The 16,554-nt window shown below is 38.5% G+C and overlaps 1 protein-coding gene across 1 annotated transcript in view; it reads right to left on the minus strand.

Annotated features, from left to right (window-relative positions):
• Positions 1 to 120: 120 nt before the first annotated feature.
• Positions 121 to 16,554, minus strand: part of MEIOB (meiosis specific with OB-fold) — a 34,893-nt gene continuing 18,459 nt past the window's right edge. The window contains exons 7-13 of the mRNA XM_040253891.1: positions 15,990 to 16,090; positions 15,057 to 15,109; positions 14,873 to 14,968; positions 11,871 to 11,972; positions 6,314 to 6,467; positions 3,818 to 4,001; positions 121 to 523 (exon numbers count right to left, since the gene is read on the minus strand). Coding sequence (XP_040109825.1) covers positions 407 to 523; positions 3,818 to 4,001; positions 6,314 to 6,467; positions 11,871 to 11,972; positions 14,873 to 14,968; positions 15,057 to 15,109; positions 15,990 to 16,090 — 807 coding nt within the window. The 3' untranslated portion in view covers positions 121 to 406. The remainder of the gene's footprint in view (positions 524 to 3,817; positions 4,002 to 6,313; positions 6,468 to 11,870; positions 11,973 to 14,872; positions 14,969 to 15,056; positions 15,110 to 15,989; positions 16,091 to 16,554) is intronic.

Genomic DNA, 16,554 nt, shown 5'->3' on the forward strand with positions numbered 1-16,554 from the left:
CACACCCATCGACTCCAGCCAAGTGGTCTGAGATGGGGCCAAGGCGTTTGTGGAGGCTCTGATCTTTCTCCCAGAAGACAAGACAGAGAGGAAAGGGGTTTAAGAAAATAAATCATTGTGTTTGTGGGAAATAGTAAACTTGTTTATTAATTCATGCAAACATTTTCCAGCTTGGGAAGAGAGAGGGCCAAGCCAATAGAAAAAGGCTTCTAAGAAATGAGCTTAAATAAGAGGGAGATTTTAGGATTCACCTGGAGTCAACTCTAGGGGGCAACAAAATGACAATTTACAGGAACATTCTCACCATATTTGAACAAGATACAATTTTATCTGTAATTTTCAAACTCATTTCCCACTTTCACGGTGGTTAAAAATGCATATTCTTTTCCAGAGTTTAGAACTGTATCTAGTTTTGAACATTTCCTTGTCCAGACAAGTTCCTACTTGCCTCAATAGGATCTGCAAGCTTACACGAAAGCACACTCACTCTCAGTCCACCCCTTGCTCTGTGCGATATAAAAAACTGCAAGGAGAAAAAAGAGAGAGTTTTTTAAATCACCTGGTATATAAAACTGAAAACCAATGACCACAAACAGAGAACAGCAATGAGTTTTGTTTAAGATGTGAACAAAAACTTCAATTAAAGTTGTAAGACAATGGAAAGAGTTCCAGTCTCAGCTAGAGTTGGGAGAAAAATTACGGATCCGGTTTCTGACAGTGATTTTGTAAGAATCCAAGTCATTTTTTCATGACCTTTCTCTCAGGTAAGAAAGTTGAGATATCAAATCCAACAGGTAGAAAAAGGACTTAAAGTGTGTTCGGACCACCAGCTATGACAGACATGAACACGCAGCAGTGACGATATCATGACACAGTTTATGAATAATGACGTCACACTTATGACAATTAAATTTTAAAATTACATGTTCTGATTTATAACAATTGAAATTGTATGAGTCTCATAATCTTGATTACATTTTGTGACACTATATATTCTAAAAACATTAAAATGAGTAACAGTTTGAAATCCCTCCAAATGAATTAAAGTAGCCATTATTTTTTATTGAAATATGATAAATACACAAGATGTTCTATATGGAAATCCTTTGTTTTTATCTTATTTGCAGAGAAATGTAAGTTCTTATTTTTTTAATTACATATTCTAACTCTTTTACAACAATTTAAATTATATTTGTCTCATAATCCTTATTATATTTTGTGATATAATCACTATCTGCTTTAAATCTTTGTTAAATCTGACAAATATCTTTTTTTTAAGACATTTATTTATTTATTTGGCTGACTCACATCTTAGTTGCAACATGTGGAATCTTTAGTTACAGCATCCAAACTGTGGCATGTAGGATCCAGTTCCTAGACCAGGGATTGAACCCAGGACCCCTACTTTGGGAGCACAGAGACCTAGCCACTGGACAACCTGGGAAGTCCCTGACAAGTATCTTTCTAACATATTCCTTGGAAAGGTACAAACTGAGAGCAGTTGTTATATTTGAATCCAGTTTGGGAAACTATAAGCAGAGTGTCATGAATTTAAATTTATGAAACTCACAGCATCTGGTACCTGTTGTGTGGAAGGAAACCATACAGCCGGGCAAGGATCTGAGTATATTCTGACTTGGGAAGAGTACAGTATTTGGGACGACCCATGCTCATGGTGGAAGAGATAGGGTATTCTCAAACCAAGGTCCTAGAAATACTGGTAAGGCCTTTGGTGACTCTGGGTGTGCGATCTGTTCAGATATGCTTGAGGCTGCAAGGGCAGGAGCCACTGGGAAATGGGAAAACCTACTTCAGAGCTGTGGCGGAGCAGACTCAGTGTTCCCTTTCAGGTTCTCCCTGATCAAAGCTATCTTCATAATAATGTGAAATTGCTGTCTGCCTTTCTTACTCTCATTCTTTCACCAGAGTGCACTGTAGTTTCAAGAGGCTACCTGACATGAGATGATAGCAATTCTGACTGCTAAAAGACTGTGTGCTCGTGAATACATTTAAAGTTTTCCTCAATATTAAGTTCTAGTACAATAAATATTGACAGGTATAACTCACTTAAGAGCTTGAAAATGTTTTATAGTGTGAAGAGAAAACATCTGGAATAATATAAATGGTAGCCTTATCTCACCTGTGACTTCAGGCAAGAAGCAACATTTCTTCTCCTATTTTCCTCATTTGCAATATAAGGTGAGTTTATCCCACTGCCCGTTTTACATCTTTAACACTAAGATCCTGTGCCCTTCCAACACTGAAGTGTTGCTATTGCTATGGGAATCTGCTCTGGTCAGAGTTGTAGGATCACAGCAGATTAGGGGCTTAGAGAATTAACCTCCCCAAGGTCACATGGGCTGAGGAATGGTGGAACTGGGATTCAAACTGAGTCTCTATCACCCCAGCACATAAGCATGTAACTATGCTCTTGAATACGACTCACTGAAGTGAGGATCACTGCACATGAGGGCAGGGACACCAAGCTCTGACTCTAAAGCCCAGTGTCTAGCCTTGATGTTAACATTAATGGATATTTTCTTTGTTGGTCTTTTTCTTTTGTGTCATTTGTAATTCTTGTGTGTGTGTGTCCACTTAGTCACTCAGTTGTGTCCAACTCTTTGTGACCCAATGGACTGTAACCTGCCAAGCTCCTCTGTCCATGGATGGGATTCTCCAGGCAAGAATACTAGAGTGGGTTGTCATGCCCTCCTCCAAGGGATCTTCCCAACCCAGGGACAGAACTTGCATCTCCTTTGTCTCCTGAATTGCAGGCAGATTCTTTACTGCTGAGTTACCAGGGAAGCCTTATAATTCTTTATGCTATATGAAAAAACCTGATTACTTTCACTGTTTCTATGGTAGCCAAACCCTTCTGCACATTTGGGAATTGAACATTATTAAAAATAACAAATTCCCTAATTTACTAGGTCATACTCTGGGATTTTCATATTAATTGAATATATAGAATAGTATTACTTATATTATATTATACTATATTATTTACATAGTATTATTATAAAATGCACTAACTTTTAAATAAATTTTGCTTCTTTCCAAAAGAAATTGCCACTTTAAAGCTGTTTTCTGTTCATCCGTCATTGCAAGAAATTCATCTACCTGGATTAAAAAAATTAAACATTTCCAAAGAATATATAGATAATTCATTTTGACAATAATGTAAAACTTAAATTTGCTCTAGAGATGGAATTTTATCCGTAGTAATTACAGCTCATCTCTCTTGATGGAGGAGACAAGGCCAGACAGGCTCTAAACTGAAACTCTGAAGCCAGCTGGAAGCCAGCACAGAAAGCCACTCTTGACAAAGCGGACACTACTGAAGTTTAATGGTAAAATTTCAGAGCCGGTTCTAACAACAAAAGTATCAAATGAAACACCAAGCATACAAGTAGTCTTTGCTGCTGTGCTCCAGGGCAGACTGAGGGAAAGCTCATGGCTGATTTTATGCACCTGAGTAGGTGAAATACGACCAAGCCCTCCTCATAGAGGACCCTGCTCAGTGTCTCCAAGGTTTCGTTTTTGCCCATTGTTATCTGACTATATAAAATGTCATGTTTATTCTCCACTGTCACCAAGGACCTCTCCTGTTATTCCTAACAGTTAACGTTAGCTAGGATTTTAATATACAACATGTAATTCTTTATTCATTAAAACAATGTGTGTTTAAGTCAAGATTGATTTTTCCCAGACCTCTTTATTAAGGAATTAATTTCCATCAAATGTTCACCAAAATAACTTATATGTTTTGGGAAGAGAATTCAATTTGGAAGTATTTCTAAGTATTTTTATTATTTACCGTGCATCCCAAAGTCTCCTCAGCCACACTTCCTGTGAGACTACAGGAATGAAGGGTACCTGTGTGATCTGTAAGATCGATTAGCATATCAAAGCTGAGAAAAACCGATTTAAATCCGGAAGAATCTTTATTGCAAGTTGTACAAGTGCTGGATGCTTCATTTACGATGTAACCACAGCCAGAACTGAAAAGAAACAAAAGAAAAGTGAAAGTGAAATCACTCAGTCATGTTCGACTCTTTGCTACCCCATGGACTGTAGCCTACCAGGCTCCTCCCTCCATGGGATTCTCCAGGCAAGAGTACTGGAGTGGGTTGCCATTTCCTTCTCCAGGGGATCTTCCTGACCCAGGGATCGAACCCGGGTCTCCCTCATTCCAGGCAGAAGCTTTAACCTTTGAGCCACGGCCCTAAGTGACCCCTCTGATCTCTAGCAGAACTATTACTTAGACTTTTGGTCTAAGTCAGCACGAGTTAGTAATTAAGAGTGCTCAGCCCTGAGTAGGGTACAAAATAGACCTAGGAAATAACAGGGAACAATGCAAAAGGATAACTAACATGCTTTCTATGTAGTCACCTCACTTGCAGTATTCCTGCTTCTGAAACCACGATCAGCCAGTCCTTTCAAGGTTCTGCCTCCTACCTCCCCCAAAGCTGGGGTTCTTGCCCAGGGTCACCTCCCCACTGGGGCCTCTCTCTCCTGCACCCCAGCCCCATCCCCTCCCTTCTCCAAGCAGAGATACAACTTACACTTCAGCACGGACTTACACCCTGTCACATCCTATCTGGTGTTACTGCAGATAGGTCTGTTTCTCTCCTGGCTCAGAGTTTGAGGGCAGGAATCGTGTCTTGCACCTGGAAAGCCTAGGTTCTGTGAATGCTCACTTGTCCTGTACTAGGTCCTCTGCACATTCACAGAATCACTCAGGGCTGGAGAGGCTCACACCCTAAATGCTGCCAGTACTGCTAGTGACACACTCCTCTCTTTAAGGGATATGCTGTGCTGTGCTTAGTCACTCAGCTGTGTCCTCGTGGACTGTAGCCCACCAGGCTCCTCTGTCCATAGGGATTCTCCAGGCAAGAGTACTGGAGTGGGTTACCGTTCCCTTTTCCAGGGGATCTTCCCAACCCAGAGATTGAACCAGGTCTCCCACATTGCAGGTGGATTCCATACTGTCTGAGCCAGGGAAATTACATGCTATTCTATATTTTTGAAGCAGGCATTACTTTAGCCAATTTGAATAGGAAGATTAATTCAAATTCTCAAGAAGAGGGAATGACATAAAGACACCGCTTTCTTATAAGCCATAGATCATTCTAAAATCAAATATTAGACACTTTCCCTCAGATATCAATATTAAAGATGTAGGGGGGAAAAGGGAGGCGATAACTTAAAAAAACTTTTTAAAGAGTATTTTTCAAAAAATAAGCACCTGCCTTATACAACAGCCTTTACATTAGGTTTTTCAACTTTAATACCAAATCATACAATGTTTTAGAAATCCGTAAGTCAATTTCTTGACTGTTGATACTCAAACTTACACATGCAATAACACTACATGGAATTTAACACACACACGATACGTGTTAATTTGGGGAAACTGAATAAGATCAGTTAACTTAATTAAGGTCATTATTGTCTGTGATGTGGTACTATAGATTTGCAAAATGTTACCATTCCTGGAGGAGGCTATCCTGGTGGCTCAGCTGGTAAAGAATCCACCTGCAATGGGGGAGACCTGGGTTCAACCCCTGGGTTGCAAAGATCCCCTGAAGAAGAGAATCCACTCCATTATTCTAGAGAATACCATGGACTGTATAGTCCATGAGGTCACAAAGAGTTGGACACAACTGAGTGACTTTCACTTTCATCCTTGACCACTGGGGGAAACTGGACAAAGTATACAGGTTATTATTTCTTACAGTGCCATAGGAATCTAGAACTATGTCAATAAAATTTTCAGTCACAAATCTACAGGGAGAGTTTCACAATAATATTTTAGAGTTTTCTTACCAAACATTTTTTAGCTAAAGTAATTAAATCTACTTGAGTTTACTTTTCTATCTAAGTAGATACTAACTGACTTAGGACAGGTTGGAAATCACATTCATCATTCATTTCATTTCATTATCATGAAACAAGTTATTAAAATACTATTATTTTTATTGCTATAGGATGTGGTCACCAAAACAATTTTCAAATTCATTACAAAACAATAGTTTGTCATCCCAGTTAAAAGGTTTTGGCAGTTACATCTATTTTAGGATTGCTAAAACACATTGAAATACATTTTACTTTAAAAGGCTATTAGAATCTTTGGGTCTAAATAGTTTGTTAAGGAAACTTTAGTATGTGTTATTTATTTACACATTTCTTTCAACTACATAACTACTACTATGTCAAATAATAGCTTTAACTTTCATATAGTTTAAAATGTATTACCAATAATTTTTATTTCTTATAAGAATGAAATTCTAAAAGTAATTTGGTTGCTTACCATCTATTTCGAACTACTTTTGTAGTTTCATCATCAATGTTCAGTGTAGAAATGTAAGCATAAAGAATTCCGTAGAAAGGTTCAGCTTTTCCTTCATTCTTCAAAGCTTTTACCTTTAATTGTTCAACTGTATAAACATCAACTATTGTATTTACTAAAAAAAACAAAAAGTCATTACAGTTCTAAGTATATTCTAAGAATTCCAAAGGATTATATCCAAATAGAAAACCTACGGAGCCCAAATGAAAATATGTAGTAGTTTAAGTTCTGTAATAGAAAAATGTATTATATATGATACATTAAAACTTATTATATAAATGGACATGAAAGTAAAAAAATAAGCAAAATAGAAAAATAATAAGAAATTAGGCTTTATTAAAATGAATAATTTCTAATCATCAGAAGTGTCCATTAAAATAATGAAAAGGTAACCCATAGTGGCAGATGCTAGCAATCTATAAGAAGATAAAGGATTCATAACCAAAATATCTAAGTTGGAATCTTAAAAATCAATAAAAAAAAGACAGTCAATTCAATTTTCTAAATGCAGAAGAGATTGTACGTATGTATGTATTTATTTTTGGCCCCACTATGCAGCTTGTCAGATCTTAGTTCCTTGACCAAGGACTGAACCTGGGCCACAACAGTGAAAGCACTGAGTTCCTAACCACTGGACTGCCAGGGAAAAAGGTCCCTGGAAGAGACTTTAAAAAGCACTTCACAAAAAGAATATAAAGAGAGACAATAAACATACTGGCTTTATTAACCATTAAGTAAACGCAAATTTAACAACAGTAGGATTCCACTAAATATTCACCATTTAAAAGACTAACAGTACAAACACTGGTGAGGATGTGGAGCAGCTGGAACTCCTAAACACTATTGAGAGAAGTATAAATCGGTGCAGACATTTTGGAAAACCATTTGGCAGAATCACCTAAAGGTGGACATGCATGACAAAGCAATACTCCTACTAGGAGCATGTATATCCAACAACAGCAGAAAAAACAGACACAGGTTCACCTAAAGTCACACTCAAAGAGAAAGTAAAAATTCTGTAGAAGGAAACAATAAGATAGAGAAATAAACTGTGATATATTCATATAATGGAATTGCATACATCAACAAAAAACAACACTACATATAGCAGTGTGGATGGCACTCACAGACCTAATGTTGAATAAAGGGCATCAGACACAAGAGTGAGGTCACATGATACAGCTGCACTGTCAAAATTCCAAAATAGGCTAAATTTATCTGTGGTTTCTATGGTGCAGTAAGTCAGAATCACATTTGGGTGGCATGAGGGGTCTTATTTCCATTCTGAAAGAGATGGGAATACCAGACCACCTAACCTGCTTCTTGAGAAATGTGTATGCAGGTCAGGAAGCAATAGTTAGAACTGGACATGGAACAACAGACTGGTTCCAAATAGGAAAAGGAGTACGTCAAGGCTGTATATTGTCACCCTGCTTATTTAACTTACATGCAGAGTACATCATGAGAAACGCTGGGCTGGAAGAAACACAAGATGGAATCAAGATTGCCCAGAGAAATATCAATAACCTCAGATATGCAGATGACACCACCCTTATGGCAGAAAGTGAAGAGGAGCTAAAAAGCCTCTTGATGAAAGTGAAAGAGGAGAGCGAAAAAGTTGGCTTAAAGCTCAACATTCAGAAAACGAAGATCATGGCATCTGGCCCCATCACTTCATGGGAAATAGATGGGGAAACAGTGGAAACAGTGTCAGACTTTATTTTTTGGGGCTCCAAAATCACTGCAGATGGTGACTGCAGCCATGAAATTAAAAGATGCTTACTCCTTGGAAGAAAAGTTATGACCAATCTAGACAGTATATTCAAAAGCAGAGATATTACTTTGCCGACTAAGGTCCGTTTAATCAAGGCTGTGGTTTTTCCTGTGGTCATGTATGGATGTGAGAGTTGGACTGTGAAGAAGGCTGAGCGCCGAAGAATTGATGCTTTTGAACTGTGGTGTTGGAGAAGACTCTTGAGAGTCCCTTGGACTGCAAGGAGATCCAACCAGTCCATTCTGAAGGAGATCAACCTGGGATTTCTTTGGAAGGAATGATGCTAAAGCTGAAACTCCAGTACTTTGGCCACTTCATGCGAAGAGTTGACTCATTGGAAAAGACTGATGCTGGGAGGGATTGGGGGCAGGAGGAGAAGGGGACAACCAAGGATGAGATGGCTGGATGGCATCACGGACTTGATGGATGTGAGTCTGAGTGAACTCCGGGAGATGGTGATGGACAGGAAGGCCTGGTGTGCTGCGATTCATGGGGTCGCAAAGAGTCGGACATGACTGAGCAACTGAACTGACTGAGGGGTCTTACAGGCACTGGCAATTAACAGGTGCGTACTCTATGCGATGGTGCATGGTACTGTCCTCTCATTCTTATTTACTGTTCATATTCTTTGTGATATGTACGTGCATGCTAAGTTACTTCAGTTGTACCTGACTCTCTGAGATCTTACGGACTATAGCTTGCCAGGCTCTTCTGTCCATGGGATTCTCCAGGCAAGAATACTGGAGTGAGTTGCCACACCTTCCTCCAGGGGATCTACTCAGCCCAGGGTCTGAACACGCTTCTCTTGCATCTCCTGCATTGACAGGCAGGTTCTTTACACTTAGCGCTACCTGGAAAGCCCATATGTGTTATACTTCAACTTAAGAGTTATTCTAAGAAAACTTACAAAACTAAGAACTATTAATCTATTCAGTTCAGTTCAGAATAAAATACTTAGGAATATATCTACCTAAAGAAACTAAAGACCTATATATAGAAAACTATAAAACACTGATGAAAGAAATCAAAGAGGACATTAATAGATGGAGAAATATACCATGCTCATGGATCAGAAGAATCAATATAGTGAAAATGAGTATACTACCCAAAGCAATATACAAATTCAATGCAATCCCTATCAAGCTTCCAGCGATATTTTTCACAGAACTAGAACAAATAATTTCAAGATTTGTATGGAAATACAAAAAACCACGAATAGCCAAAGCAATCTTGAGAAAGAAGAATGGAACTGGAGGAATCAACTTGCCTGACTTCAGGCTCTACTACAAAGCCACAGTCATCGAGACAGTATGGTATTGGCACAAAGACAGAAATATAGATCAATGGAACAAAATAGAAAGCCCAGAGATAAATCCACACACATATGGACACCTTATCTTTGACAAAGGAGGCAAGAATATACAATGGAGTAAAGGCAATCTCTTTAACAAGTGGTGCTGGGAAAACTGGTCAACCACTTGTAAAAGAATGAAACTAGATCACTTTCTAACACGGCACACAAAGATAAACTCAAAATGGATTAAAGATCTAAATGTAAGACCAGAAACTATAAAACTCCTAGAGGAGAACATAGGCAAAACACTCTCCGACATAAACCACAGCAGGATCCTCTATGATCCACCTCCCAGAATTCTGGAAATAAAAGCAAAAATAAACAAATGGGATCTAATTAAAATTAAAAGCTTCTGCACAACAAAGGAAAATATAAGCAAAGTGAAAAGACAGCCTTCCGAATGGGAGAAAATAATAGCAAATGAAGCAACTGACAAACAACTAATCTCAAAAATATACAAGCAACTCCTGCAGCTCAATTCCAGAAAAATAAATGACCCAATAAAAAAATGGGCCAAAGAACTAAATAGACATTTCTCCAAAGAAGACATACGGATGGCTGACAAACACATGAAAAGATGCTCAACATCACTCATTATTACAGAAATGCAAATCAAAACCACAATGAGGTACCACTTCACACCAGTCAGAATGTCTGCGATCCAAAAATCTGCAAGCAATAAATGCTGGAGAGGGTGTGGAGAGAAGGGAACCCTCCTACACTGTTGGTGGGAATGCAAACTAGTACAGCCACTATGGAGAACAGTGTGGAGATTCCTTAAAAAGTTGCAAATAGAACTGCCTTATGACCCAGCAATCCCACTGCTGGGCATACACACCGAGGAAACCAGAATTGAAAGAGACACATGTACCCCAATGTTCATCGAAGCACTGTTTATAATAGCCAGGACATGGAAACAACCTAGATGTCCATCAGCAGATGAATGGATAAGAAAGCTGTGGTACATATACACAATGGAGTATTACTCAGCCGTTAAAAAGAATACATTTGAATCAGTTCTGATGAGATGGATGAAACTGGAGCCGATTATACAGAGTGAAGTAAGCCAGAAAGAAAAACACCAATACAGTATACTAACACATATATATGGAATTTAGAAAGATGGCAATGATGACCCTGTATGCAGGACAGCAAAAAAGACACAGATGTGTATAGCGGACTTTTGGACTCAGTGGGAGAGGGAGAGGGTGAGATGATTTGGGAGAATGGCATTGAAACATGTATAATATCATGTAAGAATCGAATTGCCAGTCTATGTCCGATGCAGGATATGGCATGCTTGGGGCTGGTACTCGGGGATGACCCAGAGTTGTGGGGAGGAGTGTGGGAGGGGGGTTCATGTTTGGGAACGCATAAATTTTTTTATTTAAAAAAAATAAAATAAAAATAAAAAATAAATAAAAATAAAAATGCTTCCAAAGTAACAATAGTAGCTTTATTTTAACTCTAATAAATAATACAACTTTAAGCTTATCCCTTCTTGTAAGCAAAAAGATGATAATTATAAACCAGTAGTTTTGTTTTGTTTTTTTTCTATTAGTGATTGCTATTGAAAGGAAATGTGTTGGGAATTCCCTGGTTGTCCAGTGGTTAGGACTTGGCGATTTCATTGCCAAGGGCCAGGGCTCAATCCCTGATTGGGGAACCCCCACAAGCTGCACTGCACAGGAGAAAAGAGAGAGAGAGGATGAAGAAAGGAAGTGTTAAACATCCCCCAGCAATGCATAACAAAGTTCTTCTTTCACAGGTTAAGGTGATTGCAAAATACTTTTTCCTCGATTAACTGAATTGTTATTCTCTTGAGATGAACTGGGTGTCCTCAGTTATGAGAAAGAATTTCACCCCTTAGGATGAAGTTACAGCCTCCTTCTAAGCCCTCGCTCTGCTTTTCCCCATTCTAAGCATAAGCTACAGATGGCAGCAAACAGCATCCTTTTTAAAGTCAAGTCAAGTCTGGGGTCTGGAATACATGATATTTTGCACAAAATTCTGTATGTGGCTAGAGCTGCTTTTTTAGGGAGAGGGTCATTAACTCTCATCAGATTGGCAAGAGGTTACATAAATCTCAAAAAGTTTTAAACTACCTTTTTAAAGCAGAAGTATAGCAGTTACCAATCCCTAGGTCAGAAAGATCCCCCGAAGGAAGAAATGGCAACCCACTCCAGTATTCTTGCCTGGAAAATTCCATGGACAGAGGACACTGGCGGACTACAGTCCATGGGGTCACAAAGAGTTGGACATGACTAAGTGACTGAGCATGTACACACATAGCAGTTACATAATGAGAATACAGTGTCTTTTACTAAGTAACTTTATAAAACCAAATTGTGGCCTTTAAAAAATTCAAATAATATTTAAAGGTTACTTACAATTCATGGATTCTTTCAAATAATTGTCAATTTCATCATCCAGAGGATTCATTACTTTATTTTCTCTTATAAAATTCAGAAGGATGTTAGCTTCTGGTGTATCTTAAATTGGAAATGCATAATAAGTAAACTGCAAACCGATCACTTTTTAAATAACTGTGAATGATCCAAAACCATTTTTAATGGTAAAAAGTGAAGACATATAAGAATACCACAAATAGAATATTACAAAGCCATTAACAATATGATGGGGTTCTCTATTAACACAGAGAGATGTATAGCAGATTTCATGAGTTTAAAGAGCAGTTTACAAAACATTTCATACCATTTCCTTTGATTTTAAAAAGACATGAGCAAAATTATCTGGAAGAATATATATCAAAGAAATGATTATTTCTTATAAGATGAAGAATTTATAGTTGATCATTGTTTTCTTTTTTATGCTTTTATATATTTTCTGAATTTTGTATGTATTTCTTCTCTCATCAGAAAAAAATTGTTAAGGTTATTTGAAGAGCTTATTCTTCAAATGGGACATGAATATTCTCCGGGATAGTCAGATAATGTGCCAGAAGGCATGAATCTGATTTTGAAAAGGCGCTGTCTGACTCTGATACCCTTCAACCCCAAGCCCCAACCTCCAACATCTGCTTGTCTTCCAGCCTTCCCCCAACATTCTGCAAGCCATCCTGCTGATGTCAGACTCCCTGACACCCCTGGACAGAGTCAGGGTTTCTTCCTCCTCACCCTGTTGTACCACAAGTCTTATCACTGTTGCTTCTTTCCCAGAACTAGACCAGAATCCCAGACAGGGGGTTTGTCTTTTCATTTCTGTACTTCCAGTGTCTGGTATAATGACTATCCTTCCATCCATTTCAGCGTCCATCCTCTCAGGTACTTCCTTGTTCCAGAAAGTGTTTAAGTTACCTCACTACTTGGTAAATAAAAGGCATTCACTAAATATTTGTAAATTAATGAGAATCTTGGGGCAGAAACTGGTAGGAAGGGTGGTGTGTGGCACTGCTGTCAAGATCTCTAAAGACAACAGGTCCATCCCAGACTGTCTGTGGGAGGACAGAAATTCTTTCTTCCACATCTGACCACCAAACCATTTAGAGATTCTTAATTTCTATGTGGCATGTGTAACCCAGGAAATTAGAAATAAGGCTGATTTTTAAAAGCATATTGAAATTTATACACCCTTATACATATTTTCCTTGTATTCATCTCCTTAATAATAAGTAAGGCATTTATTCTAATTATGTTGACATTGCTCAAACACTTTGACATTTCCCTTCTGAATCTGTTTTCAGAGCCAAATGCACAATATCCTTCGAATCTGTCTCTTTAACTTAATCTTGAGGTTTCGAGACAATTAGTACTATCAAGCTCGATAACCTTTTCCATCAAACAATCCCAACTGTCTTAGAAATTTTCCCAGACCAAATTTACCCTTAGAGGATGGAGACTCTGTCACTGATGTTATTGAAAGCACTAAAAATAGCCTATTAGTATTATTATATTATTAAAAATAAGAAACCATAGTACCCTTCTCAAAAGAAAAAAAAAGAATTGAAGACTGACAGTATTGTCCTGTGGTAAGAACAGACCATGGTTGTGTCACCACCAATGTAAAAGAAGTCACTGCAATCCTTTTAGAACTTAGATAATGTCACTGCCTGGCTCCCCTTCCCGCAGATTAGAAGGCAGCCTGTACAGCCTTCTGATCACCTCCATTTCTTCTCTGACCTCAACCCCTCCTCCTGCCCTGCTCCTTCAGCTCCAGCCACACTGGCCACAGAGCCTCTGTACTGGCTGGCTCCTCTGCCCAGTGTGCTCTTTTCCCATGGTTAACGCCACTGCACACCCCAACCCCGCAACTGTCTTTGCTCAGATGCCACCCTCTCACTGAGCCTACCTGACCACTCTACGTAAACAAGCAACCTGCCCTACACACACCATGGCATTCTAGACCCTCCCAACCCTGTTCTCTTTTACTTCTCAATCATTTCAAATTCCATAATTTGTATGTGTTATCCTAATTGTTCATTCTGTTTCCCCGCTGCTAGGATGTGAGCTCCATGAGCAGAAGAGATATCTGTGTTTGGTCACTGGACCCAGAACGGTGCTCAGCACACAGCACATGTGCAGTAGATGACAGTTAAACAAGAACAAATCAATGAGTGCCATATCACCTCCCATGATACTGCTTTCAAGGAGACAATATTTCTGCAGTAGATGAGCAAGATCTAATTACTGATATTAAAACACAGTCTTGCTATTTTACACCATATCTCATAGTAATTTCACTTCTAAAAATTCTGATAATGGTTTGGTCAAAGACATAAAATTGCTTTATAGTTCTCAGTCACTGTTACTGCTTTGTCATGAATCAGTAGAGTGAGCACATAGTTAAAATGATACTTGCTACCTTTATATTCTCTTAAGACTTTGGAAGGATTATTCATCCCTGGGACCTCTGTGCTCTCCTGGGGTACTGAGTGGGCCTTTCTCTCTGGGCTACAAGCAACCTCAGGATGCATCAGGGCACTCCCTCCTCTCCCCAGTCCTACTCCCCTCATTTCACGCTGGGACAAGCTGTAACCACTTCCCAACCACTCACAGTGATGAACTAATTATCACATGATGATACTACATACATGTTCTTCATGCTCCAGCACTAAATTACTTGAATGCAGTGAAATCAGATTTATTTTTAAATAGTTAATAATTTAGGTTATCTAATCAATGGCATTGATCTCTCAAAATTAACACAAGGGATAATGCTTTACAAATGAGTCTGGCTTTTCACATTTCTTTTGTAAATAAATATATCAAAGATATAGTTCACTGTAAGTTTTAAAAGTCATATAAGGCAGCTTTTCACTTTTAACTCAAATGAAATCTAAGCTTCATTTTCATTCTTAAATACACTGTACAAATATTGGAATACATGATATAGTCATTTCCAAAGGGATTAAAAATTTCAGATAGCTTTTTACCTGGATTAGTTGTAATAATGGTTTTTGAGATCACAGTTGCTGTCATGCTGTTCCGAAATTTGTCAAAACTTATCCTTACATCTGCAGCAAATATTACTGTTTGGGGAAAAAGCCATTTTAAATTTATTACACTAGAGGATAAAAAATTACAAATATTGAACACAATCATTGAAGTATGCGATACCTGTTTCTTGTGGCACCCAGCTCTGTGCAAGTAGAATAGATTCACTATCCCAACTGCATGTGTAAAAAAAGAAGTGACAAAAATCAAATACATTAGAAAACACTGACAGTGACCATGTTATTTATCAGAAAAAGGATGTCTTAATGGCTGAGGTTAATAATCCCCCATGTGGTCCAAGGCACAAGGAAAGGTCTTGGTTTTTCCTGCATTTTTCAGGGCTACTCTGCCTATTTCACAGAAAATTTAACACCTATGGAAAGCATTCCTTCAGCACATCCATCTCTAACAACTTCTGCTCCTTCCATTTCCTCTTTTCCTATAACCCAGGTCACTCCACACTAGTTAGAATTGAGTAACTACAAGTCTAAAAATTGTGAAGTCACTCTTTCATGCCATTAAGGGATTATCCCCATAATGGATAAACTGCTTGAGGAACCTGATGGATTGAAGGCCTGTTTCAAATTCAATCTTGAGTCTAAACAACACCATAGTATTCCCTGGGATGCTTCAGGGTGTAGCCCTGCCCCACATCTGACACACTGGGAGCCCCCACAGAATCCAGTTTGTAACAAAACTTGCTTCTTCACCATCTTCCCATGGCCTGGTTCCAGAGTACCACCTAATGGATCACAGAAAGTCTGTCTTGTTCTTTATCAATGGGACTTAGTAAATGATCATTTGTTACAAAAGAGTATGATAGTAAGTTACTATAGAATCCAACTATGAAATCCCATGCCATCAGAAGATTTCATTTTAAGGTAATCATAGACTGTAATGACTGGACACACAAGAGGAAGGTTTATTTTTAATACCATTTCCTCCTATCATCACTCCTCTCCTGATGTGACATCCATCACCTCTTGATGAGATGAAAATGTTCTGACTTGGTGATAATAGCACAGATTTCAGTTTGGAACAGATGTGGGGAGTTACCATATCATTGCAAAAGAAGACTCTGTCTCATCGTAGAGTTTAACTTCACACCTCTGGCCTTTTCTTCGGTCTGAAGTTGTAAAGTATTTTGGCTCTCCAACCTTAGAAATGGAAGGAAATGGTTACTATTCTTCACCTATAGCTGTAGAGGTACTTAAATATTTGTTGGTGGAAATACTCAAATGTTTACCTTTTAAACAACAAATTAGAAATATCAAAATAGTGAGACTCACTAATATGTATTTAAAAGCATCTTCTACCTCTAGACTAAGTATATTTAAGTTGAAAGGTACACACATTAATTGAAGAGAGACACAGACATATGTGCTTCAAAGACTGTGGGACCTTTTCAACGTGTCAGAACAAACACTCCATGACAGGCCCCCTGGGTGACAGCTGTGTGGACTTACTGAGGGTAGAAGATTCCTTTCAATGTCTGTGTGTCCCTAAGGCTTAGCATAGGGCCCACATGGAGCTCAGTGATTGGATGGATTCGCCTCTCCAGGCATCTTGCTGGCCCAGGTACAGGTTATCAATAACCACATTGCTGCCTTCTTAGGGATCA

This window comes from Oryx dammah, unplaced genomic scaffold (genome assembly GCF_014754425.2).
Source record: "Oryx dammah isolate SB20612 unplaced genomic scaffold, SCBI_Odam_1.1 HiC_scaffold_2, whole genome shotgun sequence".
Classification (NCBI taxonomy): domain Eukaryota; kingdom Metazoa; phylum Chordata; class Mammalia; order Artiodactyla; family Bovidae; genus Oryx; species Oryx dammah.